This window comes from Sinocyclocheilus anshuiensis, unplaced genomic scaffold (assembly GCF_001515605.1).
Source record: "Sinocyclocheilus anshuiensis isolate Anshui unplaced genomic scaffold, SAMN03320099.WGS_v1.1 scaffold288, whole genome shotgun sequence".
Taxonomy (NCBI): Eukaryota; Metazoa; Chordata; class Actinopteri; order Cypriniformes; family Cyprinidae; genus Sinocyclocheilus; species Sinocyclocheilus anshuiensis.
The window spans coordinates 169,589-197,514 of record NW_015558570.1 but is presented as its reverse complement, the minus strand read 5'-3'; the positions used below and the strand labels follow the sequence as shown (position 1 = coordinate 197,514).

Genomic DNA, 27,926 nt, shown 5'->3' with positions numbered 1-27,926 from the left:
ATGTTCAAATAAAAATTAGTTCACACTTTCTGCACTTTTAATCATACAAACACCAAGTAAATTCATCATCATTCACTATTTTCTGTACTCCTGTAAAACATTTCTCAAACACTGTCAAGCTCAAGCCATATTTAAAGACTATTGGTCTTGGATCAATAAGCATACAGGTACTAAAAACACATATAAGTTTAAAAAAAAATATTAAACTGTATCCATCTTACACAACATGAAATGTTTTTCATTACAGAATTTCTGAAAATGTGGCTCAATGAAAAACATTTAGTAATCATCATGAAAATAAAGAGCAGTTTAGCTGCCACTGCCCTTTATTTGCTTTAAAACATTCATCATAATCCTAAACATATATAAAAATTAAGATAATAGCAAATCTGATGTATAACATCAAGTCACACACGAGACAATCTAAGATTATATCTCTCACTGTAGCTCCCACTGAGAAAAATATCACCTGTGCAGTGCCATATTAAATCCGGTAGGGGGCAGAATTACAATGTATGATGCAAATTAAAGGGAGAGTTCACCAAAAAAAAATAATTCTGTCATGTACTCACCCTTATGTCATTCCAAATCGGTATAGGACTTTCACATTTGAGCAACTATCCCTTTAAACCATGTAGTATAAACCTGTTTTTGGTTGAATTCCTGATGCTAATAATCCACAGTTGACCACAAGTGTCCTGTTTTGTGGTCCTTGGGCCCACTGTCAGACAGCAGTCATGGCAAAAGGACATATTATTAATCAGCGGAGAGCCAATGAAGTGGCCAAACATATGAAGTAGAGTGTGAGAGATACTGCTATCCCACATGCTCCACCACAATCCTTGGCATTTTCCTGTAAGAACAAATATACAACAAAACAGTCATTTGTACATAGTATTTAGTCATTTAATTTAATTAGAATATATTAAGAATTCAGATGCAAAAGCTTCTAAGTGCCATCTGAAATTTTAATCTAAAATGAGCATTTTTATCAGGCAGATTTTCTACTTCAAATTTTCATTGTAATTATATATTCTATATATTATATACATATTACTTTTTATTTGCACATTATATTTGTAATTAATCTCAAAATTAACTGAGTGCTAGTTAATGTATTATGTTAACAGGTTGAAGATTATCCAAGTTTTTATCCAAAAAAAGTGAAAAATCATGTAATTTCCATCACATAATATCAAAAATACCAAAATGCACTTTTAATAAAAGCTACGATCAGATATTTTTTTTCCAGGACGTGCTATATATATATATATATATATATATATATATATATATATATATATATTTCAATATATTTCTGGTCAAAATTTTACATACACTTTGCAGTATCTGCAAAACGTTAATTTGACCAAAATAAGAGGGATCATACAAAATGCATGTTATTTTTATTTAGTACTGACCTGAATAAGATATTTCACATAAAACACGTAACATAATATTTGAACTTATAAAAATGACCCCGTTCAAACGTTTACATATGCTTGATTCTATGTTGTTACCTGGATAACAGCTGTTATTTTCTAACTATTATCTAACTATTATTTTCTCTTGTGGACTATATGTAAACATCTTTTATGTGAAATATCCTATTCAGGTCAGAACTAAATAAAAAATAACATGCATTTTGTACAATCCTTCTTATTTTGGTAAAATTATTAACATTTTGCAGATACTGCAAAGTGTATGTAAAATTTTGAACACAACTGTGTGTGTGCGTGTATGTGTGTGTGTGTGCATATACTGTATATATATATATATTCTGAGTCGTTCATGCACTGTATGAATGTGGTGGCTTACATGAGGATGGTATGCGTGACATGACTCTGGTCGTCTGCGAATCTTCTGAGATTTCATGCTGTTGCACTTAACCGTGGCATTATGTTCAAAGGAGTTAAGAAGACCTCAGTTTCCCACAAAGTTGAACTAAAACCACATTTCAAAGACAAGAAACTCATCATCATGGAAGGATATATTTGACCTCTCTGGGCGCGAGTGTAATGGGAGCGTACTGTCGGGAGCAGTCGCAGTCGGCCTGGACCACCAGCATGACCAGGTTACTGTTAGGAACCTGCTGTAGGACAAACATCCTGAAACATGACAGAGAAAGAGAGAGTAACTGACAAATTGTTACTGGCACAAACCCACCAATCTGAGGACAATCTGACTGATGGACTTACTTCTGACAACGGCCACATTTGATGATGCTGTTGGTCTCTCTGATGGACGTGTCATACATGAAGCCAGGATATTCTGTGTTACAAGGCTGCATTAGTTCCACTTTCTTCTGTCTGTGAGCTGGAGAAAACAAGATTTTCATTATAACCGATGGATAAGGGCTTCAAAAAGTCTGTCTGTAGACCACAGATTTTTTAAGTAAAGCAGTTACCAATACAGTGTATTAGCACAACTGTTTAATAATCTCTGATGAATAATGAGCACTATGTATCGGATGTAACTATTTGAAATGCTTACTTTCCCATTCTCACAATAAATCAGGATCGCCTAAACTTTCAGACTAGACTAATATTTTGTCTAGAAAACCTATTTCCATGCTAAAGGCACTACAGATGACTAAGGCATTTCATTCGCTACAAATGACCATCTCAGGCTCTAGTTGGATCCTGGCTAAAGAAAGGCACAAACTAGATGAAGGACATGTGCTCAAGGACGCATGTGGATACTCACTCGCATGAAACCCAGCTTTAGCTGAACAACGTCAATGAGAAACAATTACAGCAAAATGATGAACAACAATGGAAATGGAGAATGAAGAAAGAAAATGAAGCGAGGCAGACACTACATATGATGACACATTAAATGATACAAAAATATTATGGAGATTAAGTTTATATGCTTGGTCACATCATGACACGCTGCAAGGCCTCTTTTTATTATATTGTGATCACTGTAGTTTTGTTGAGTCCAGTCTCAACGGTTTTACTGTTACTTCCATAACTTCTTAATTTACCATCCACTACATAGTCATTATGCCAAAGTCCGCAGATGTTGAACTCCAACAGCAACCTGTAAGTTTCGAAATGAGGATACATTTTTACTGGCAAATCAAATTACATTTTAAATGAATAAAATAGTTCATGTTCCCCCTGGTTTCACAACCTCAAACAGTACTTACATCACAAAATGTGAGAAGAACCATTTTATTATTGCCAGCAGACCGTAGAAAGGCTGTGAGATGAACAGAGGTGGATTGTCAACAGTGTCAGCACAATATAGACTGCATTATGCATTAAAAAGATTTCTCTCTAATAGATGCTAAGGTGTTCGTACACTGAGCAGTGGTCGAGCTCCACTAGCGTGATGATGGGCGTTCTTACACATGGCCTGGTAGTCATACAGAGTCACCCTGCAGAATAATATACAGTAGCATTACTTCATGTTCAAATTTTCAAAGTACCACTAAACTTTAAAGGAATAATTCACCAAAGAATAAAATTTATTCTATTCTATTCTATTAATTTATTAAATAAATAAAAAAAACAGTATGGAGTCCAGTTACCTTTTAAACAAGCCAGATTTTAGTAACTGGGCCATGACTGATCCATCTATTTCCCCGAAGAATTTACCAACCTGTGTGAAACAACACAGAGTCACAGAGAATAAAGCATACAGTGAAGGATTACTCAGGTTTAGCTATACAGTATGACACAATATGAAATAATTTCTGAATCCCATGATTAATAAACACATACACACACACACACACACACCTACGCACTCATAGACAGACAGATGTGCAGTGATCCAGATGTGCAAACAGATGCCTGAATCTGCCCTGTCTGCCCCACGGCAATCTGGGATTAGACTCCATAAACATTAATCTCCTGGCTACTGCTCACATAGCTGCAGTACATGTGTTGCTCTAAACAGCTGCGGTTATGGTATGAGACCATTGTCATCATAAAGAGATGGATATGCAACAAAATACACAGCATTTACATTTTCATACACGATGAAGATAATAATCACAACAATTTAAATAAAACATACTGTTAACTAAAATATCATAATTTGTATTAACAATGCACTAAACATTGTTTTTGAAGAAGAAAAACCTATATGATTTTGTTTCAAATAATTCTACCATAGTCTAGCTAAAGCTCAACAGTGAATTACAGGAATAGTTCACCCAAAAATAACATTTGCTGGAAATTCACTCACCTTCAGTCCATCCAAAATGTCCCTGAGTTTGTTTCTTCATGCATGGGAACAGATTTGGAGAAATTTAGCATTACATCACTTGTTCACCAATGGATCCTCTGCAGTGATTGGGTGCTGTCAGAATTAGAGTTCAAACAGCTGATAAAAACATCACAATAATCCACAAGTAATACACAAAACTCCAGTCCATCAACTGACATCTTGTGAAGCGAAAAGCTGCATATTTGTAACAACCCAATCCATCATTAAAACATTTTAACACCAAAATGTTGCTTCTGGCTGAAATACAAAATAAAGCCCATAATCCATAATTCCACCAGTGAAAAAGTCCATCCCCTGTTGTCTCTCACATCATCTTTGTAAGAAAAAAATCCATCATTTTAAACTTCAAACCGCTGCCTCCGGCTAAAATACGAGTCCATATTCCATAATAACGCTTCCTCCAGTGAAAAAGTCCATCCCCTGTTGTCTCTCACATCAAAATCCACCAACATATTTGTTTTTGTTTTCACTTTTAAATGGTGCTTGATCTGTGCATATTTTTCTCCTGATTCAGACAAGATGACCTTTTCACTGGAGAAACCAATATTATGGATAGAGTTCTCATATTTCAGTTGGAAACAATGGTTTGACGTTAAAAACCTGATGGATTTACAAACACAAATGATTACAGACATATAGCTTTTCACTTCATAAGGTGTTAACTGATGGACTGGAGTTGAGTGGATTACTTGTGGATTATTGTGATGTTTTTATCAGCTGTTTGGGCTCTCATTCTGACGGCACCCGTTCACTGCAGAGGATCCACTGGTGAGCAAGTGATGTAATGCTAAATTTCTCCAAATCTGTTCCCATGAAGAAACAAACTCCTTTACATACTGGATGGCCTAAAGTAAATTTTCAGCAAATTTTCATTTTTAGGCAAGCTATTCCTTTAACTCAGACACATCATATGAGACTAATCAAATCCAATGTTTCAAACATAAACATAATGTTACAACTTGCTTCTGGGAAAATGATGCAAATTCACAAGTAAACTTAAACTAAGTTTTGCGGAATCAATGTATCAATGTACAGTACTAAGCACAGAATTCACTTTTAAATCAAGCAGCTTTCTGTTGGTTAATGGGGCGAATACTGTCAATTTAAAGGATATTTTTGTCACACAAAATCCAACAGCTAAAAAATAATGATTGTATGCAAGCATCATATTCATTTGCATAAAGCGCGGCATTCTCTATTACGACACTCCTATTTTCTGTATGCACTCTACTATCCTATAAAAGCCCAAACGCTAAAATTAAAAAAAGATGTGCTGACCTATCCAAGCTAATCCAATTTTACCAAGTCCATTCTCTCAATCACTGTCTTATTTGAGACTCTATCTATTTGCTCCAAGGACAAACTTGTGGTACATTATCGAGTCCTCACGGGAGAGTATCCGCCTATCTCGTCACCTGCCCTTCACATCAAACCTCCTGGGCAAGGAAACGTGCAGCTAAAACCGTCACCTAACACAGGTCACCATCTTTCATTTTATGCTTCTCTTCTGTGACAAAATGCTGTTGGGGCATGTTGTCACAAAAGGTCAATGTGTGTTCAACGAAGTGTACGAAGTACTCACATCTCCTTTTTCCTTTGAGACCATTATGAAGCCATTATTGTCAACAAGATAACAGTTCACATCCTGTGAAAAACAGTTGGATTAGAATTGATCTCCCTTGTTGAACTGGATCAAAATTCATTATAGTGAATCGGTTTGTGTAAATGAACTGATTCAGAACAACGATTCACAGATTACATAAAGATAACACAAAGAAGAGTCAATTAGCTTCACTCACGATGCTCTCACAGCTGAGAGGACATATACCGTCCACATCACTGCACTGCAAAGAGTAAGAAGACAACCGCAAAGGCTTTAGTAAATGGACAAGAACATTTTATCAAATGCATTATATTTAGTAAACACTACAGTGGTGAAATTACTAAATTAAATGTATAGAGATTACATTACGGCACTTTCTATGAATGGGACCTAAAAAGAGTCTTTTGCAACTCTGTTTCCAGAATTTGGTGCATGTTTAAATTTGTGGGGGGTTTTATTTAGAAATAAAAATGCATTACTTACATCTGTGTTGTTTGGCTGACAGGAGGAAATACAGGAAGAAGAAGAAGAAAATGAGGAAAAGGAAAAGGTTAAATGTTTTAGATAGTTGTTTGTGTGTTGCACTAGATTGCAAAAACAACAAGAAAAGAGCCCTTGTGTGAAACAGGGGTGGTGATTGAAAGGTCCTAGGTTTAAACCCCAGAAGGGACCATAAGTCATGTGGCAAATTGCATTGAATAAAAAGTGTTTGGTAAGTAGCAAGCATCTTGATAAATTGCTTGGAGGCCTGCAGACGTGAGCATGTACATGTATACGCTTAGAAATCTCCAGTGACAAATACTATTTGCTCATTCGTCAGTGTGAGGCGGACAGGAACAGACACACACCATTAATCGAAGACCTTCAGGACCGCAACACTTAATATTACTAGATTGTTGTCATTCGCAGTCTGCCTCTACACTACACACACTCAAGAAAAGTCTGTAAAAATACGGCTCAGTGTGCTGTGTTAATATGAATGAATTTTCCGTATAGATTTTTTTTACAGGTGTTTGCGTATTTTGAACACAATAGCATTGTGAATTGGTTTTGGGTTGAAGACAATGTCCGTAATTTAACAGAAAATGTACAAATTTTCTTGCAGTACATTATCTGTTTTTCTACAAAAAAAAAAAATTCTTACGGTGACAGATTCACACCTGTACTCATTTATAATATTAATATTTTAACATGTATAATTTAGTATTTGTTCACTAATTATATATATAAAATATTTAACATATGTACAAGAAATAATACTAATAATACAAATATCTAATATGAATATTTTTGAGGTCAAACTCACTTGTTTGGCAATAGACATGAACACTCTCTCCAGCAGGTCCATGGATGCCTGCATTCCAATAGCTGCACATGGAAGAAAAAAATTAATAAAATCAGAAAACTTTTAAGATCATTTTATAGAGGTTGCATTCAAATTTCTAGTCAATTAAATATTTTTGTGCTGAGGATTACAAATATATATATATATATATATTGAATAAAAAACAATATTTGTAAAAAAAAAATTATATGAATTGCCAGGATCTTTAAAATACTTTTATCGACAATTTCCAGTCAATTCAATATTTTAGAGCAGATCATAACAAGACAAATTAATATTTTGATAACAACTTCCATAAATATTTTATGATTTTATGAATCTATTATTTTTCAGTTGTTTGTGATTACTGGATCATTTTTAAATATAATTTTACTGCATTAATATTTCGAGTCAATTCAATATTTTAGATCTGATCATAACCAGACAAATAAATATTTTGTTAACAATTTACATAATTTATTAAAAATAATAATAATTATTATTATTATAAAGTTCCAAGATTTTTCAAGCTCTGGAAATCTTCATTTTAAATTCCCTGATATTTCCAGGTTTTCCATGAGCAAAAGAACCCTGTATTAATGTTTTGCTTGATGACATCTGTTGACGCTGTATATCACACGATTAATCCTCATATGTTCAAAATCATAAGCTGTAGCAAAGAGTCATGAAAAAAACTGAAGAAGCTACCATTTTCTAAGCTGTATCAGCTGATGCTTTATCTCCTCTGCCCCCTCCTCAGTCCATCCATCTCTCTCTCTGGCCGTGCAGGCAGGCACAGACTGTTCTAATGTTAGTCCCGCTTACTGATGTGACCCTCGCTCATACACACTCTGGACTTTTCAAGCTGTGAAAAACTGCCAGATCCTCTTGTTTCTTTCATTCTCTGTTGTTTCGCTCAGTCTGTCTTGAGAGCTTGAGAGGAGTAATCATGAGGAACCATAGATGAGGACTACTGGAAGGTATGTTTCAGGTCTGATTTGCTTTTAGTGCAATCATATCTCACTGATTAGGTTAAATAAGCAATGGTTGTTGTTTGTGCTCATTCAATATTTAGGACTTCGTTAGACAGAATAATTGATTTCTTTACAACAGTTTTTAGTATAAGATAAGTTCATACCATTTAATTCTTAAATCTTTTTGCTTTTGATACATTTTCTTTAGGTTTTATTTATATTCTAGATCTATAGAACAAACCTGTTTAACCAGATATAAAAATATCTGGGTTTTTTTGTTTTTGTTTTTTTACAGATTAAATTCAATTTGATGTATTACGAGAAATGCACATTCCAGCATGCAAAATTTGATCCTCTTTTCACTGATAAAGCGGATGTTGTTCTCAGCTCTGATTTATTATCTAATGGTGTGGACAGTTTAATCCTTGAGAGTTTAATGCAACAAATGTGACAGGAAAAAAGGAGAAAGAGCAATGGTGGTATGTTTGTGTTTATATTAAATATATTTTATACACACACGTACATGCATAGCAAATTATCTTTTTAACCTAATAATTTAAATGAAATAAAATGTTAAAAAACAAATATGAGTATAGTGTGGAGCAGCTGAAAATATACTTTGTAAGTAACCTCACAATGCCTCTAGTTTTTTACTTGGCTTTTTTCTCTCACAACAAGCAAGTGGCCTCTGGGCAGCTTTTATACAAAGTACTCTCTTTCACTCTTTCTTTGCCTTCTGAAGACTCAAATCCATTTCAGGTCTGCGTTGTTTTTTTTAGACCTCGTGATGTAATATATGTTCAGCCTTCACAGGGCATTCATTTAATTTAATAATTCATTTTAATTACACTCAACTTAATAGTAATGTCAAGCATAAATCTGCACCAGCAGAACATGGATCATAGGAGTCGTCATTCTTCATTCATTCTTCTAATAGTGTTTGCTTTGTTTGTTACCATTATCTCAGCAATTCCAGGTGAATTTAACCAATTTCCTGGTGCATTCATCATGATGGAGAAGGAAGCCATTCTTTTGGCCTAGACCAGTGGATGCCCCTCTAAAGGTTTGCTCGGGAACTGTTACAACAGGGTTTGGTGGACAATGCAGACCAGGTTGAACATTATAAGTAAGATCCTCAACTTATTATGGCATCCTCAACCTTCTCAACTCCAGTTTCCTAACGCTCTCCATTTTCTTGTAGTATCCTCAGGTCTCTTCATGACTCTTCTGAGCCTTTGTGGAACATCTACAAGTTGTCCATCAGGCTGTTCCTGCAATGTGAACCACACAGACTGCAGTGACCTTAACCAACTGGAATCCTTGGACTCCATCCTGGAGCAGCTTCCTTTCGACACAAGCTACCTCAACCTCTCAAATAACAACTTCACCACTGTGGAACCTGGGAGTTTTTCCAATTTTAGTGGCCTGCTATATCTAGACCTCTCCAGAAACCTTCTCTCCAGCATCAACGCTGGGTGTTTTTCCAATCTCAGCAGACTGCTTCATCTAGACCTCTCCAGAAACCTTCTCTCCAGCGTTTTCTCTTCAAGCTTCTCCCACTTGAACAACCTGGAGGTCCTGGATCTCTCTGAAAACCTCCTTGTGAGGCTCCCCGTTAACTTGTTCTCTGACCTCGGCAGCCTAACAGAACTGGCTCTAAGAGACAACAGGCTTAAGGAACTGAATCCAGATCAGTTTAAAGGCCTGACTGAGATTAGGCGTCTAGATCTTTCCTTGAACAGTCTCAGCTCTGTGCCCACACACCTATTGGATGGGCTCCAGAACCTAGTGTGGCTCTCGCTTATGGGTAACAGGCTGAGAACTCTGCAGCAGACTTCACTTGAGCCAGCAACTGCTCTACAGCACCTTCTGCTCGAGGGAAACCCATGGAATTGCAACTGCAATTTAATTCCACTCAAGCATTGGCTGGAATGGATTATATATACAGGTGAGAGAAGTTATTTATCACTGCTGGGAATTAGTGATGTACAATATATCAACATCATATGCCGATTTAGAGAGATTTCAGAGATTTAAAGTCACAATGTAACGGAAGTAGTGACAGATCTTTTCCTCGTTGTGATGTAAATCTGAGTGAAATTAATTATTAAAAAAATGTATGGTGGGATGTGGTTCTATGCATCGGTTATTGATTGAAAGGAGGCAGACATGAATGCAAGTTGCAGTTGATTGTAATAAAGGGACAGAGTTTAACGGACTAAATGATTGGAGAAATGCGCCATACATCACAAGACAGAAGTGTGTTGTTGGCGAATCTTGCAAGCTCATTTAGTCTATTTATACATTTAGATTACCTTTGCCATCATTTACCGCTCACAAAAACACCAATAATTCAATAACACTGTTAACTGCAATCTTTAGCAAATCTCAAAATGAATACCCATTTTTCATAGTGTAAATTATAATGCTGTGATGTGATAATTATAATGTTGTGATGTCTAAATTCACTTGTAGTTTTTTAAGCTGCTCCAACCATCAATGTTCATTGACTAAGATAAAATACATCATAAATTAATAATATATAATATAATATGTAAATATATATATATACAGTATATATATATATGTATGTGTGTGTGTGTGTATATGTGTGTTTGTGTATATATAAATGAATCATAAAATAATAAATTATTAATGAATATTATAGAAATGTATTATTACTTTTTATTTTTTTTATTTTTTAGACCAAATATTATCACATTTTTTACTGACTAATCTGTTAATGGCCAAAACAAGAAATTACTTATAGGCTTATTGGTATTTGTCAGAATTTTCATATATTTAATAAAATCTATTAATCTATAAATTTAAAAATACTCGACATACATATTTAACATATACCAATACATTTAACGTTTTTCATTTTTCATTTATATTTTAATATTTTAAATTAATTCTCAATTTCCATAAAAGTTTTGTCTTTCTCTTTTATCATTCCATAGGTGGCAATGTAGATTCTGCCAACTGCTCCTTTCCTGCTAATTTGCATGGTAAGGATCTTCGCAGTATCCCTATGGAGATGTTTAGACACTGTTACCCCCGCTATCTCGAAACCAGGAGCCCATCAGCTGCTGAGGGCCACCAGGTACCAGCCGGGTCAGCCGGAGACTGCATGCGCCAGCGCTACCGGTCTGTGAGTGTGCGTCGAGCGACTGCCACGGTGGTGGTAGCTGGGGTGGTGTGTGGCGTGGTGTGTGTGATGATGGTGGTAACAGCCACCTACGGCTGCATCTACGCAATTCTGATGGCTCACGAACAGCAGCAGCTGACAGAGAGAAACAGCCAGCAGCAACAGCCGCTGATGGTGGCTAAGGAACCAGAGCAGGATGAAAAGGAGGATCTGATGCCAACTATCGGAAAAGGAGCAGAAGCCACAGAGTGTGTAGGGTGGATGGCATTTCCTCCAGAAGTGTGTGTTTAAAGCACATGAGGAACCTACTGGAAGCTACAGTTTATCATTGATGTACATATATTTATAAATGTATGTTTGGGAGCGAGAGTTGGGAGAGCAAATGACCCAATGTAGGTCAGGAGCAATTACAGCTCATGCAAACTGGTTCAAAAAGACTCAAAAAGACAAATATAATAAACTACTAGCTGTTAAGTAGATTTAAGGAACATAAAAAGAAAATATTGAATATGATTTCATGTAAACTTCTATATTTTCCTATGAATTCTCCTAACAAACCAACTCTCTGTGTTTGATTTCTTATAGTTGCAATCAATCAGTTGTTAATTAGCATATTAAACAGTATACTTTTCTAAAATTGAGAAACAGAATAATATTTTAAATGTATATGTATGTTCAGTATTTAAGTAACGTATGTCTACATTAAGGATGCACCAATATTCTGGTCAATATAAATAAGTTCATTATTATTTTCATGTTATTAAAATTCTATATTATTTGGTCAAAATAAATGAAAAATAATACACTAACAACTAAAATCAATCATTTTAAACGCAACAAAACATTATATGGATATTCATTTTCATATGTGCAAAAGATTATATTTAACAGTGTTATTAAATATTAGCTTATTAAATCACAAAAGATTAACTGTGAGCATTAGATGGTGACAAAGGTATTATAACATGTAAAAATAGTGGAAATGAGCATAAACAATTAAATATTTCATATCAGCCCAAAAAAATTCTATTATGGTCTCAAAATTTTGGACACCACTCCATTTTGTATAATTAGTAATGTGCTGAATGATCACAAAATGGTATGTTGAATGTAAAATCAGATTTCAGCAGACAATGGAAGACAGATATCTTACCTCCAGCAACAGCTGTTCTCTTCCCTTCAGTAACCGTCACAGATGTTACCGCCACAAAAGTGTTCTTGCCTGTTGGACAGAGGTCAGAGCATACTGAAGCTGATAAAACACATGTAAACTGTAACACTGCAACAAATCCATTTAACAACGACTTTTTAAGCACCTTTGTTTATATCATCATGAGGGACATAGAAGAAGAATTGACCAGGTTTGTTCTCAGCTGCCAGGCGATACCAAATGGGAAAGTGGTCCACTGTGAAGAGGTTCTCTTTGTCCACAGGGGTCAAGAACTTCCTGTGAGGTCAAAGTATTAGGAAATTTGGGGAAAGACCAAAATCTCTCAGTTTTCTCATATTTCAAATGAGAAATTAAATCTAACAATGGTATCAAATGGTTTTTCTTTATCTCAAAACACTCTAAAAATGTATTTTAGGTGGTCCAGTGACTAACATTCATTATATATACACACAAATTTGTTTGTTTTTTTAAAATAGCTCACTCACTTTCCAACACGTTTCTCACTTCCTGCATATCTGATCACACGCATGAGCCCAGAGCGGGTTCCCAGGAAAGCCGACTCCATGCCTTCATCTACGCTATACAGAGATAAAAGCAAAGAAAGAATGACTATAAATACTGACTCCTTTTTTTCCCCAAAATGTTCTTCAAAATAAAGAAGAGGCACACAAAAAAGCACAACATCCAGAGATTAAATAAAGCCTGTTACCCTGGGGCGGTTAACGTTAGCGCTGTCCAGTAGGCCTCCAGTGGAGCTGTTACCACTGCATCGAAAAGAACTTCCTGAAGAAGTATCTCGTCACCTGATGCAAAAATAAAACCTTTACTTTAAGAATAGCATATGGTTATTGTTATAACTGAGTGTCTGATAAAATGTGTTAAACAGAGTTGAAAGTACACTCTTATTGTTAGTTGAAAACATTCAGCAAATTAGCCACAGTATAATAAAAAAAAAAATTAATCATGGGATGAGCATAACTTCCTGTTTAAAGTTTTTTTTTTTCATCTGCATAGAAAATACTACAGAAAATGTAAAATACAGTTGAGGAAAACGTACACTCCAAGTCCGGCTCTTTCCCAGTCAGGTATCGGACCACAGCCTGGAGCTGAGTGAGCTTACGGTGGTGTGGGTCAATATCTGTCTCACAATACGTCCTGAGTGGGTAAACCAAAGACCATAGTTCAACTTAACAAGCCGTAGAACTAAGTTTGAACATTTTTAAGGAACCTGTTGTCCTGACGGTGTTCAGAAGAAAGATTTTCATATTCTCACCTCAAATCGACAGTACTTACCATTCATCTGCTATAGTGAGGTCTGGCTGCTGAAGGTCATGAAGACCTAAAGAAAGGAGAAAATAGCTCATTCTATGATAATAATATATTCTTTTCACTGTGTGTGTTGGCAATTTCTTAATGGGTGTTCCTTCAACTTCAGGCACTTTTATTTCCCAGGGGTTGAGGTTTATTAAATCATTTTTCTTCTTGGTATATGAAGGAAACTGTTTTAAAATCTCTGTAAAAGCATTCATTTTGGCTACTTTTCAAATGCCTATTATGTATCGATTTTATTGTTTTACTCTTGTCGCAGACCCAGGCTTTTGGTCTTAAACAGAAATTTTAAATCCACCATAAAAATATGAATGACTGAATTTGTGATCTATGGTTATCTAAACAAAGAGTGAAAAATATCAATATTTCTATATTTATAATAATAGAAAATGAAATCAAATTTATATAAATTTTTAGATAAATTACAGCTGCTACTCATATATGGGGTCAGTAAGATTTTTGTTCTTACGCTCACCAAGGCTGCATTTGTTTGATCAAAAATGCAGTAAAATTGTGAAATATTATTACAACTTAAAATATCTGTTTCCATTACTCCAGTCTTTAGTGTCACATGATCCTTCATAAATCATTCTAATATGCTGATTTGCTGGTCCAAAAACATTATTATTATTATTACTATTATTATTAATGTTGAAAACAATTGTGCTGCATATTTTTGTGAAAACCTTGATACATTTTTTCAGGATGCTTTGTTGAATAGAAATTTCAAAAGAACAGCATTTATTTAAAATAGAATTTTTGTGAAACATTATAAATGTTTTTACTGTCTCTTTTGAACAATTGAATATGTCCTTGGTGAATAAAAGTATTAATTTCCTTTTTAAAAAAATCATCTTGTAAACTTTTGAAGGGTACTGTATCATTTTCACCACCTGTTTATCACATGAGCTATTAATCATACGGTAAACTCACCCTCCTCCACGGAAACATTCCCAAAGAACACGTACTGTCCATGACCTCTTGTAAGCACCATCCCAAAGCTGAAAGCACATCATAAATATGCATTAAAGACATCATATGAAGGTCAACTGAAGGTATTGAAGGGCAAAATATGTTACAATAAAATTTTTTAATTAATTCAACATGTAAGTATGAAGGGAATATTTTGAGAATGTGAGAAGCATATCAAACCTAAATGGAGTTTCATTGATGGTTGTGTAGAAATAATCATTTTTGAGGAACACAGGCCTTTTCTAGGGAATAAAATAAAAAATACAGTCACAAAGATTTATTATATGTTGTTGCCCAATACAACAATTACATAAAACTTAATTTGTTATCACTTTAGGTTACATATGTGAATTAAAAGGATGAATCTCACAAAACCTATCAAGAACATGTCCAGGTCACATTTTACTGAAGAAAAAACATAATAATAAGTGTGATGTGGGCAATTAGGCAAAAATGAAACATTTAATTTTTACTGCATGTAATGAGAATATGAGGGGAGATGTGCTTAAATGGACACATTCTTTTCAGGACTTGTTCAATTCACCCAAAAGGAGTAGTTCAAGTAATTTAACGTTATAACATAAAAGATGGCTGATGCAAACACCCACCCCTTTGTCCACAGCTGCTCTCACATCTAAATTCAGAGTGCCAGTTTCTCCCTTCACCATGGCTGTTCTCAACTGCACAGACAGGGCAAGACATCATTATGATTTTTCTGAGCCGTAAAACAGTGCGGATGCTTACAGGAAGTAAGTGTATGTACTGTATGTGGACAACTCACACTGTCCTTAGTGTCCTCCCACTCAGCCTCTGACAGATCCACACTGTTGTAGTTGGGTTTGGGTTTCAACTTCTTCCCATCACTGTACTGTTACAAAAATCGAGAAAAACCAGCAAGAGGGATGACAAATCGATATCAGTCCATTATATTTCAAATCTATCAAGAGGAGCAGATGCTTGAGTGATTGAGACAGTAAGAAAATTCAGATGGACTCACCAGTGGTCTTAAATCAGGATGTGCCAGGATGTATCCATTGTTTGTGATGAGGAAGGCATAACCATGTGCTCCAAGCTAAAAGATAAAACCATTAGCATTCATCATTTCATATTTTTGTTGATATTTTTACAGTATTTGTAGCTATGTTCATTAAAATGTCTTGAAATATTTTTGTATTGAAATATTTATGCACAGTCATATTTTTCTAGTATTATAAATAATTGACTAAGGAAGAAGCTAAAGTGATGTGTAATGATGTTTGATTATATATCAAATTCTATTTTAATATATTTAAATTGTAAAATATTTATAGTTCATAGTAGCATTTGTTGTACTGCCTTTCGTTTAAGCCGGTTTAATTTAAAAATATATATATTGGAGTATTTTTTAAAAATCATAATCAAGAATAATGAGAGTTACAAAAATTTTGAGAGAATAATGAGTTACAAAATTTGGAATGTAAATGTATTTATTTGTCATGAAAATAATGCAAACTTATAAAAAATATATTTATGATAAAATTCTAAAATATTTTATTGGCACACACACACACACACACACACACACACTTTGGCATGAACTATGACATGGATATGTTCCATATTTATATTAATACAAAGTTTGTCTCTGATATAAAGAAATTATGAATAATGATGAAAGCTTCAAGCTGAAGTTGGCAACCCTATTATTGTATTATTTTTGTACCTTATATCGCGGGGCAAGTTTCATGACCTCCAGCAGGGGGACGTCAGTTCCCACCACTCCTAGCAGAATGCCATGAGAAAGTGTTTCTTTCTTCTTACTGAACACTGGCATGGCCACTGACGTCATGAGCAGAAGACTGTGAGCTTTGCTTTTGAACAGCTACGGGAGAGATTTGAGGAATTTTGCATCTTACACTTTGATGACCAAACATTCAGACTACTGAAGCACACAGTTAAAATCAACATGAAAAGAAAATGAACCCTATTTACTTTCCAAATGCACGTTCCTGGTCTCATCATGCCCACTTTTCATGATCAAAACAATTCCAGATGAATAAAATAAATCTGTCCTCTACCTTTTTTCATAATTCACTCAGAAATACATCAAATTATGGCAGTAAAATGGGTTGAAAGCTACATTTCATGTTGATTTTATTAGTGAAAGCTCCAGGTCATCACATCATGTCCAGCACAAATGTGATAAATGATGATAAACAGTAGGGGGAGTCCTAAACCAAGAAGTCCTGGTATGCTGACCAGGATAACAACTACATTATACTCTGAGCACAGGCTAAATATCTAAAGTCTTCTATTTTTTTACACGCTACAGTACAGTGGTGTGTGTTTTACTGTTTCTAAGAGTTACCGCCTTAGTGTTAGGAAGCTGTGTGATAGAGAAGAATATGGCAATGAATGGAAAAATATCACATTAGTACAGAAACAGTGATATATGAGTAAACAGCACAACAAAATCACATCAAAATACATTGAAATGAGACATGCACAGTTGAAAATTAGTGGTGGGAATTTATGAAATAGAGACAGTGAATTCTGTATTTCAGTTCTTCTGAAAAGTCAGAATGGCATAATCCTACACTCACCACACTGTCCATATACGCCTCGGTCCAGATTATGTCATGGTCATGGTTGATGACCATTGGTCGACTCAGAACATGAAGATACTCCATGACATTCTCCTGTACGTCAGCCAGTGTAGAGATGTGAGTATAATAACCTGTAAATATCAAATACGAGTATAAGATTTCTGCATATTTTCCTGTTAGCAAACTGAAGAGCTCAATGAACTGGAGCTTTCAAGCTTCCAAAAAGACACAACAGCACAATAAAAGTATCATATAAATGGTCCATATGACTTTATTTACTATATTTCAAGTCTTCTAAAGTCTTAAGATAGCTAAGCCATTACTCACTGAAAATCTTCACCTTAGAGAACGAATCAGGAATTAATCTGAACCAATGGTGCATTAAAGATTCCATTAATGAATCATTCATTAACTGCATGATTCATTAACGATCCAACCTGAATGTTTCATTACGGAATCAAATCAGTGAATCTATTTCTTGAGTTCAACTCAACGACTTAAATTTCTGTTCATCACAAGAACTATAATAGAAGATTCAGAAGACTTGAAATACAGCGCAAGTCATATGGAAAATAATACTTTTATGGTACATTTGTGTCCTTTTCTGAAGGGTGAACGGTTCAATCTTTTGTTCTACAGAAGCAAGAAAAAATACGGCTTTGGAAGCACATGAGGGAGAGTAAATGATTAAATGTTTATTATTGTCTGACTACATACCCTTATTGTTGCAGGCAATCCATTTGACGTTTTCTGAGAAGGTCATATCTCTGCCAATAAGGTAAGTGAAAACCCGTACCTGAAACCATTACATTTTTGTTACTGTACTTTGATCATTGTTCCTGAGGAAATATATCCATACATTCACGTTCAATCAAGTCTCATTGTCTTAAAATCTGTTTATGAAGGAAAAAAGTGCCATTTTTCCAGAAGGTTCTCCAACAATTTATCAGAGCAGTATGCAGATTTTATAGTATGTCATATGTTGCACCCTCCGTTCCCTGTAGAGCGAGCAGATTGTGTGTTACCTTCTTGTCAGGCCAGTTGAACTCTTCAAACACTGATTGGAAATCTTCCATGGCTCCGTCTGTGATCAGCATAATTGCTTGGTTACATAGGCTGCCCTGACCATTTGCTCTGGCCTAGGAGACAGGAAGAGAAACGTGGAGGACGTGCAGAGGCTTGGCACCGTATGTATAGTTTTGTATATTTGTGTGAATGATACTGACATCAGCGAGGATACGGAACGACTCCTTCATGGCTTTTTTTACTTTAGCCTCTCCCTTCACATGGAGTTCTTCAACAAGCAGCTTGAAATGCTGAAAGGGGAGATGGGATGGGGAAAACAATGAAAAAGATGAAGTTTTTTACTTTGCAGATTTCACGTAGCAAAGGAAATCCCAAAAAATGTCTCTTTAATATGTCATTAGTTTTTCCTAGACCAGTGCTGTTTTTTAATTCACTCTCAGAAAAAAAGGTACAATAGCTGTGACTGGGGTGGTACCTTTTCAAAAGGTACACTTTTGTACATTTTAGGTACTAATATGTACACTTTAGGTACTAATATGTACCTTTAAGGTACCATTATGGACTCTTTTGGTACAAAGGTGTGCCTTTTGAAAAGGTACCGCCCCAGTGACATCTTTTGTATCTTTTTTTTCTGAGAGTGTTGAAATGAAGCTGAACAATAAATATTAGATTAAAAAAAAAATAAAAAATTAAAGCTACTTCAAAATATTAATAAATACTGCAATAGTATTTAAATAATAACACTGGCATCAATAGTATAAAACAGGAGAAGAAAAAGAGAGAACAAAATAATAAATAAAACAGCACTGAAAGTAAAAATTGAAAAGATAAAAATATATTATTATTTAATTATTATTATTGATTTTATTACATTTATCAAATTTTACTGCTTGAAATCCCTCATTAAAACATAAGCTCAGATAATAGCTGAGCAGTGACAATACATGGGTTCAGACTTAGAGACATCATTCTCAAGTAACGCTTTTTGGTGTCTTTTATTTTAAAGTGCAATTACACGCTGAACAAAAATGGGACAAAGCTCTGGATCAAGTTGACCATCTGAGCAGGCGGGGCAGAGATGTCATGGTGCTGCTGTCTTTCAGAGTATTTCTTAGAGGATCTGTGTCAGCACAGTGAGCAGATGCTGAGTGACTTAGACCTGGAATATCATTACAAGCTCTGCTGACCCATCACCCTGTATTAAGTACCAGTCTGTGAGTGCGCAGACCTGTCCAAGTGTCCTATACGTTTTACGTCATCCTTATTTTGTAGACATTTAGAGACGTACAATAGTAGTTGTATTATTTGTATTATGTAAAAGTTGTATTATAAAATAAACAATGTGGGCAGAAAGGTGGTATTTAATGATTATGTAAAAACGATATCTTCATTTGGGGTCTTTTCTCAGCAAACATTGATGTATGTGAATAATTGTGATTAATGTGATTAATTAATCAGCTTATCATGTAATTAATTCAATTCAAATTACAATTTGAATCAATTCACGGCGTTATAAATCATGTAAATAAGTGGCCTACTCCTATTACATGTAAAAAACTGTCTGAAATTTTATTTAACTAACTAAACAGTATTATGAGAGTGATCTGAAAGATGAAACGTGCTGCCTTCAGTCATTTCACTATCCGATGGCTCTATAATTCTGTATCTGACTGTAATTCCAGAGATTAGAGTATGTCCCTACTTGCTCTCTGATATATAACAAGCAAAAAAGCTGCACATTAGATCAAATCACCCAGCCGCTAGTCTATCACATGACTAAAAGCAACAGCAGAATGTGGATGGGCCTAATGTCCCTGCCTAGTGTCACAGCTACAGTCTAGCAAACATTTACTTAGGAGAAGCGTGTGATTTTTTTTAGATGATCTTTATTGCATTTTTAAATTTGTTATGATGTTTTTATTTTATTTATATTCTATATATATATATATATATATATATATATGTATATATGTTGTTACGTTAGCGTTGAAGTGAAGTTAAATTAAACATGTTTTGAACATTAAAGGGATGCTGTTTTACTTGGACACTATAGCCCAAGATCCCACGCACATTTTTTCTTTCTTCCTTGTTTTTCACGTGATCTCACCTTCATTATGTATATTTTCTCTGTAAGCAACTATAACCAACTATAACATTCACATGTTGATTTCCTCAAAAAAGTCAAAAAATCGTGGCTCTGTGGTTCCATCAAAACCAGCCCGACTTTGCAACATTGGCTCAAGAAGTGTATGATTTTTTATTTATTTATTTATTGATGATTTTTAAATTTGTTATAATATTTTAATATTTTATTTTTATTTTGTTATATTTTCTTACATTTTATTTATTGACTTTATAATTTTTTATTATTTTAATGGGGTGAGTTTGGGACTACCTGTTTTTCCATCCATAGACAGATGGAAGAAGTGTTCAGAAGATTTGTTTGAAATCAGTCATAATTTTTACAAATATATTTGGTGAAAAAATACACACTAAACCTACATAATAAATTAAATAAATAAATAAATGTAATTAAATAAATCAAGTCACATGGAATAAAAATAGTAAGCAATTTAAAATAAATTTGCAGACCTAAATAATAATTGAATCATTTAGAGACATGTAAAAAACACAAACATAAATAAAAAAAGATAATAAATAAGTCTTCATGTAAATTTTAAAAATGAAAAATGAAACACGAAAAGAAAAGCCATGCACTCACGCACGAGGCATATGTGAGTGCATATGAGGGAATGGTATAGCGGTATCCTGCAGTGCTGATTGGAGTCATTGGCTTAGTTTCTCAGGCTCAAGTGAAGTGGATAATCGACTTACCTCGCGGTTGTCCAAGTCTGCCTGTACCAACGTTCCCTTAAAACAGGGCTCCACGTAGCGGACATAATCAGTGTACTAAGGAAAGGACGTGCAAAAACATATTTTACCATGCTGAACAAAGGATAAAGTGATGCTAAATGGAAAACATCACTGTTCAGTAAGTGTGCTCTTACTGCAATAACATTGACAAAGTCATTTTCCCCGAGCGTGTCCAGGATAGTGTTGATGGTATGTTTGGCAATGGTCATTTTCAGACCCTTCATACTGCCGCTGACATCAACTACAATGACGATGTCCTTAGGAGAGGTGGCAGCCTGGATATACCTGTGACAGAGAGAGAGGATTTTCTTAGAAGATGGCCCAGGACACTTCTAGATCAGGGTATGGAGGGCAATGCTACATGCTTTATAGTAACATTAACTGATAAGTTATAAATTATAAAAGTAACCAACTGTGACCCTGGACCACAAAACCAGTCATAAGAGTCAATTTCTCGAAATTGAGATGTATGCATCATCTGAAAGCTGAATAAATAAGCTTTCCATTGATGTATGGTTTGTTAGGATAGGACAATATTTGGCCGAGATACAACTATTTGAAAATCTGGAATCTGAGGGTGCAAAAAAATCAAAATACTGAGAAAATCGCCTTTAAAGTTGTCCAAATGAAGTTCTTAGCAATGCATATTACTAATCAAAAATGAAGTTTTGATATATTTACGGTAGGAAATTTACAAAATATCTTCATGGAACATGATCTTTCCTTAATATCCTAATGATTTTTGGCATAAAATAAAAAATCGATAATTTTGAGCCATACAATGTATTTTTGGCTATTGCTACAAATATACCCCAGCGACTTAAGACTGGTTTTGTGGTCCAGGGTCACAATTTAGGTCTAGGACTGGGCATTATATCAAACATTCACAATATATTTGTGATAATTTTCCTGTCAATATTAAATGAAGCAACATAGTGGAATGAAGTGATTCTTTTAGATTTTTCTATTTCACTATTACAATTAATATTGCATGAGAGTTTTAAGATACAGAAGTGTTCTATGATTTAAAATTCAGTGGGAAGAAAAACACGTTTGAGTAGGTAAATTTGAATCAGTTCCGTGAATCAGTTCAAAGTGTCCATTTCACTGATTCAAAACTCTAAATCATTGGTGAGAGAATGTAAATAATCACTAAACAAAGTTAATAGAGTCTTGTATGGCATTTCACACACTCTATAAGATTTCAGTAAAAATATATGTTGGTAAATATTGCTGTTTAATAATATTTTTGTATAAAATATATAATCATTAATACAAAATTATAAAAACAAAAATAATTAATAAATAATTGATTTAATTAATTATATATTAAATATAATTTTAATCTTGTGTTAATTTAGTGAAAAAAAACTATTTCTTATTAGTTTTATTATTTTTAACTAGATTTTTATTTTTTTAGTCAACATCAAACATTTTAATTTAAGTTCAATTAAAAACATCTTATGTTTAACTAAAACATTTTTAAAGCAGTACATTTTTTACATATGAAAACTTTTTTTTTTTTGGTTTGACATTAAACTTTAAACATCTCTGGTAAAATGGCTTAGTTGAAATCATGTTTGAAAAAATCACCATTTTAAGCCATTTCAGTGCAAACACATAAATATCCAATTGTATGGTATATTTAAATATGGCAAAAAGGCTGAAACAATACGGTATCATTTTCTCAGACCTATTTAGGGCTAGATGGTCTACAAAGTAAAAAACGTAACACCGGTGATGGAAATCTAATCCTGTCTTGTTTCAAAATGACAGTGTTTTTATTCCGATTCATTGCAATCACTTGCTTCTGTATAAACAGTCACATATGGAGCCTATGTCAGTCCTACTAACCTGGCCGTTGAGCTGCTAACCACTTAAGAATGAGATTAAAGTCTTTCGGTGGGATCAGGGCCTAACTGGCTGTGCTACCATAGCCACAAGCAGACATTTGGGTGGCATCCACACAGATAATCCTGCACTGCACACTGGGTCAGGAAAAGACCTTGCTGAATCCAAGTCAACTGGCATAAATTTAATTTCATATGAATGAATCAACCTCACTACATTGCCAAGCACTTAGACACGCAGGATAACAAATGCTATTTAGGTTTTAGGTCAAATACTTTATTTTGTCTCACCAATTTCTGTTTCTGCAGTCAAAAGAAACTACGCCATTAGCATCAGGGGTCCATTTAATTCCTGAAAAGTACAGTCAAGCAAAAATAAATATCTAAATTTACATCAAGAATGCAGACTCTACAGTCCAGTTTTAGTCTTTCAAGTTGGAGGACTGAGCAATACTAAACAATGTTCGTGAAACAGAATTGAACAAACCTGGATAGAGTCTGAAGAAGCCAGCTGAGCTGCCAAAATATTGCCAAGTGAGCGTGGGATCCTTCTGGAAGTTATTGATGAAGATATCATTCAATGTTTCTGACATGTACACTCCATTAAGAATGTCTGGATCTGCAAATAAAGACGCCTGATATTATTTTTTTTACATTTTAAATGATGCATTTGCACAAAATGGGGATTAAAAGTACATTTTTGAAAGTGCATGGTGTGCATTTTTTTTAATAATTTTTAAGATTTTAATTTAATTCACCCCATGAAAATGCAACCCTCATTTATTAAGCACTCAAATCAGAAGTAATCGACATCAAGTGAAGTTTTATAATATAGGCTATACTGACTAATAAAGACTGTAATTTGAGTTGTTGAGTCTACAGTTTATCTGATTTAATCAAGAAGCAAAATAACAAAGTGTGTTTTTGCATTGATTAAACACTGTTTAAATCGGAATCCAAGCCCACAGAGATCTGCTGATTATTGCTATCATACCTTTGTTGTAGACATTAGTTGGAACTAGGATGTCGCTCATTAAAGTGTTCACTGAAAGCTTGTTGAAATGTTCATTCTCCTCCAATGGAAATTCGCCTCCGAGTTCAATGAAATTTCCCTCTTCATCCATAGTATTCACCAATAATGCATTAAAGTAGTCAAACTGACAGAAAGATATAGTATAAAAAAGACCATGCATTACATCATTTAATGTATTAGACAAATATATGTAATGTAATATTATTTGTATTAACTATTTGTTTAAATGATTTGAATTTAATACATGACATCTATTGCATAATTTTTACAAACAGGTTTAAATACCATATTCCAGTTTTGTTACCTGTAAAGATGCATTATACTCATGATACAGGTCAGCGTCCTCAGCTGTGTCAGCGAGCCTCTGAGGACAAAGAGAACAGCATTATTTTTATTCATTTTATAAGTTAAAACCAAAGCTCCTCATAAAATAACACCAGTAACTCTAAACCATAAATAAGGACTGATCTAGACAATATAAAAAGGAGCACTTTACACTAACCTTCACAGACTTCATCTTGCTGCCAAGCATTCTTTCGATTTCATCTGCAAAGTCCTGCACTAATCGTGCTCCATCCACATCCTCTATTCTGATGATGGGCTCAACATCTTTGAGTTTCTGGACGAACAGAGAGAACTGTTTTAGCATTTTGCTTTTCTGGAACAATTTTATTAGGAATATGTGTAAACAGTTTTCCTGAGTGAATATCCAAAACAATAAAGTCATCATAACTAAAAATGACTAGGAAGCTTTACATTTGCATTGATATTTACCTTTTGTAATAGTGCAGCTCCTGAATATTTTGATGCAATTGCATTGATTTGCTCTGAAAGGGTGATGGCCCATTTTTGAACCCTAGAATTATTAAAAAAAAGGCAATCAGCACCAACTGTGTAACTTTTTATTGAAATTAGTGTACACAGCAAAGATTTTATCTGAATGTTTGAAATTATCCTGATAAACGTAATAATAAATTATTTAAAAAAGTTTACATTTACTTTGAATAAACCCCCGTCCCTATCCCCTAAATATAGATAGTTGTCTTAGTTCGCAGGTGGCCCATAATCACTTCATAGGATTCCAAGTAATCTATTGATCTCTGACCATTGACAGTGAATGCAGGCAAAGGAAAGCCAATCCAAACACATACAATCATAAAAAGTATATACAGTATGTTACTGTAAATTATATAAAGACCACAAATATACTGTAAATAATGAAACATCCCTGTCATCCATTATGTATAATGCACAAAATAACAAAAGAAGCATTGTGGTTAGTCATATAAAGAGCCCTGTCAGCACTTTGTCATAATAAGAGGTGAGCTCTTGGTCAGTCTGTCTTATCGCTGAACTGAGTCTGTCATTAGTCTTATGTTGAAGAATCTCTGTTGACCTGAAGGAGTCTGGGATCATCAGGGAGGCTGAGGAATTATGTTAAAGGTTTGGCAGTGTTGAGGACGCTGATACTATTACAGCAAGGGAAATCCTTGGGAAGTCAAGAACAAGTCAACAGATATTTTTCCCTGTGCAAGTAAAATTTAAGAATAAATATGTAATGTAATACAGTGCTGTATATTATACATACACTACAGTTCAAAGATTTGGGATCAGTATGATTTTTTGAAAAGAAATTAATACTTTTAATTAAATTAAATTTATCAAAAATGAAATTGATCAAAAATTACAGTAAAAACATTTATAATGTGTTAAAATATTTCTATTTTAAATGCTATTTAAAACAGTTATTTGCAATTGTAATAATATTTCACAATATTACTGTTTTTACTGTATTTCTAATCAAATGCAGCCTTGGTGAGTTTTTAAAATGGACTGGTGCTGCAAGAGAACAATATGTCCTTGAATTGTTGTAGTTATATAAATCTAAAAATCTAAAAATAAATATAGGGATTAAGGCCAAGATAAAACTGTTTTTAGCTATAAATCCCTAAAACACAGATGCGCTTGCATAGCTATGAAATATACTTGGTCTTACATGCTGAGCAGGGTCTAGTACCCATAATAAAAGTCAAATTATGATGCAAGAGAATGTTAGTTGCACTCTTGGAAAGGCTCAAAGTCTGTGATATTCCTGTGTGCACAGGACCTGGCCTGTATGACCATCTGTGAACTAGCTTGTGTCTCTGGCTGGTATCCAGAAGGCATTATTAATGGCATCTGCTCGAACAGCACCACTTCAAGACAGAACATTAACCTACTAGTTGACAATGTCTGGAAAAATAACCAAAGAAGAGGCACAAATCTGACATGGTTTTAGTTGGTTTGTTTTTGTAGGGCCAGTCAGAATTGTGACAACATTAAAGGAATTCTGTCAGCATTTATTCATGTTGTTCCAAACGTATGACTATCATCTTCTGTGGAACATAAAAGATATTTTGAGAAATGTCTTTGGAGTTTTTTGTCCATTCAATGGAAGTCAGTGAAAAGTTTTTGGGTGATCTATCCCTTTAAAAAAGCATTCGATTTTTTAAAATATATTTTATCATCATTTATTTAATTATTTTGTATATATTTATGGTTGCATAATAATTTTCTGTATTAGTAATTTATGAGAGAATTATCACCAAATGATCTTTCCGTGTCCACCTTATATTTTCACTGCTGCTTACATCGAGAAGTGTCTGCCATCTGCTATTGCACTGAATGACTTCCAAGCCTCGTGAGAACTGAATTTTACACCTCAACAAACTCAGGGAATCAGGGAATTACTAAAAATGTTCACACAACTCTCAGAGCAATTTCTCATCCTGTCTTATTTGAAATTCTAATGTGCACGGAACTGAAGACGCCACAGAGCAAAGTAGACCCTGAAATAGTCTGTCTGGTCTTACAAGCATCTAGTAAACCATTGGCTGAATAAAACAGAACAGTATCACATAGGGAAAAAACATCAACAGTAACTTTCACCCAAAAGGACATCAAACAAAGGCAGTTTTTGACTTGATGTCTATGGTGTTGAACAGAATATCAAACCAGTGATACCTGAAAATGAAGGTGCTAAACAACTTAAATGAAGGTGACTCTTACGTTTCAGGTGGAATCTTCATTTGAGCATGTGTAAAGATACACAGCCAGCCTGTGTAGACCATAAAGAATGTGACCCAAGAAGACCCTCTTATGTGACACATTATGCTGACTTCTGTTCTCAAGGGCCACATCTGTATGGTGAAGTCATGAGAAGAAGGTCCTGAGAATCCACTACTCCAGTAGGACGAATAAAACCCAACGTCCATTCCACTCACTTCCATTCATTTTGGCCTAAATGGTTTCAAACGTCTCTTATGACCCTTTTGAGCTCCTCATCAGCTGAACTTGCACATCCAAAAGTTCTTGGAGGGCTTGGTGATCCACGTCAGTGAACTCCTAATCATGCTCAGATCTTCCAGAAACTTCTCAAACTCCCACTGAGCTGCATGGAGTAATCAATGCTTCTCATATTCAGGATGATAATCCAAGTTATCCACTTAATGTTGTCATTAGGTCCTTCTTTCTTTGTGTTAAACTCAGGTAAACATGATATCAGTATTTTAATATGCCCTCCATCACATCATCTGCAAAACATCACACCTGAAAGATGTTCTCCAAGGTTCCATGGGTTCCATGGTATTCCACATGAAATAATACAAGTTATGATATATAAATCAAGCAAATCTGTTGTCTCTAAATCTGTAAAGCAAGCACTCTGCCGCAGTTGAGATTCACTTCCAGAGCATCCAATCCTCCATCACCCAATTTACAGTGTAATCCACTTGGATTACAATCTCTCCACAC

At 34.5% G+C, this 27,926-nt stretch overlaps 2 protein-coding genes across 4 annotated transcripts; one reads left to right on the top strand and one right to left on the bottom strand.

Moving 5' to 3' along the window:
• On the bottom strand, window positions 1–27,926 carry LOC107679611 (voltage-dependent calcium channel subunit alpha-2/delta-4-like). Of its 2 annotated transcripts, XM_016475209.1 has the most exons (39): window positions 27,183–27,926; window positions 24,909–24,990; window positions 24,637–24,753; window positions 24,439–24,498; window positions 24,096–24,258; window positions 23,589–23,720; window positions 23,393–23,453; window positions 21,386–21,536; window positions 21,213–21,287; window positions 18,578–18,667; window positions 18,377–18,490; window positions 18,069–18,147; window positions 17,349–17,482; window positions 17,114–17,131; window positions 16,469–16,627; window positions 15,764–15,838; window positions 15,548–15,634; window positions 15,375–15,446; window positions 14,947–15,008; window positions 14,728–14,795; window positions 13,759–13,804; window positions 13,523–13,620; window positions 13,175–13,268; window positions 12,951–13,043; window positions 12,611–12,741; window positions 12,448–12,516; window positions 7,152–7,213; window positions 6,329–6,343; window positions 6,042–6,086; window positions 5,825–5,887; window positions 3,539–3,609; window positions 3,310–3,385; window positions 3,155–3,207; window positions 2,990–3,045; window positions 2,707–2,727; window positions 2,199–2,316; window positions 1,993–2,108; window positions 1,819–1,901; window positions 1–853 (listed from the first exon to the last, which is right to left on the bottom strand). In XM_016475209.1, the coding sequence occupies exons 1-39, from the start codon at window positions 27,401–27,403 to the stop codon at window positions 761–763; spliced, it is 3,423 nt and encodes a 1,140-aa protein (XP_016330695.1). In that variant the 5' UTR covers window positions 27,404–27,926; the 3' UTR covers window positions 1–760. The 2 variants fall into 2 exon arrangements, with proteins under 2 accessions (XP_016330695.1, XP_016330697.1); XM_016475211.1 differs by lacking the exon at window positions 17,114–17,131.
• On the top strand, window positions 7,921–12,034 carry LOC107679612 (leucine-rich repeat and transmembrane domain-containing protein 2-like). Of its 2 annotated transcripts, XM_016475213.1 has the most exons (4): window positions 7,921–8,149; window positions 9,111–9,269; window positions 9,345–10,091; window positions 11,107–12,034. In XM_016475213.1, the coding sequence occupies exons 2-4, from the start codon at window positions 9,245–9,247 to the stop codon at window positions 11,583–11,585; spliced, it is 1,251 nt and encodes a 416-aa protein (XP_016330699.1). In that variant the 5' UTR covers window positions 7,921–8,149; window positions 9,111–9,244; the 3' UTR covers window positions 11,586–12,034. The 2 variants fall into 2 exon arrangements, with proteins under 2 accessions (XP_016330699.1, XP_016330698.1); XM_016475212.1 differs by having other exon boundaries at window positions 9,111–10,091.

Bases quoted from the DNA above. Each gene is read 5' to 3' on its own strand.
- LOC107679612 (XM_016475212.1), top strand. From the start codon at position 9,245: ATGCAGACCAGGTTGAACATTATAAGTAAGATCCTCAACTTATTATGG. The intron at 10,092-11,106 runs GTGAGAGAAGTT...ATCATTCCATAG, and splicing joins GGAATGGATTATATATACAG to GTGGCAATGTAGATTCTGCC.
- LOC107679611 (XM_016475209.1), bottom strand. From the start codon at position 27,403: ATGGAAGTGAGTGGAATGGACGTTGGGTTTTATTCGTCCTACTGGAGT. The intron at 15,009-15,374 runs GTGGGTGTTTGC...TTTATTCCCTAG, and splicing joins GAGCAGCTGTGGACAAAGGG to AAAAGGCCTGTGTTCCTCAA. The intron at 2,317-2,706 runs GTGAGTATCCAC...TGTTTTCTCCAG, and splicing joins TAAAGCTGGGTTTCATGCGA to CTCACAGACAGAAGAAAGTG.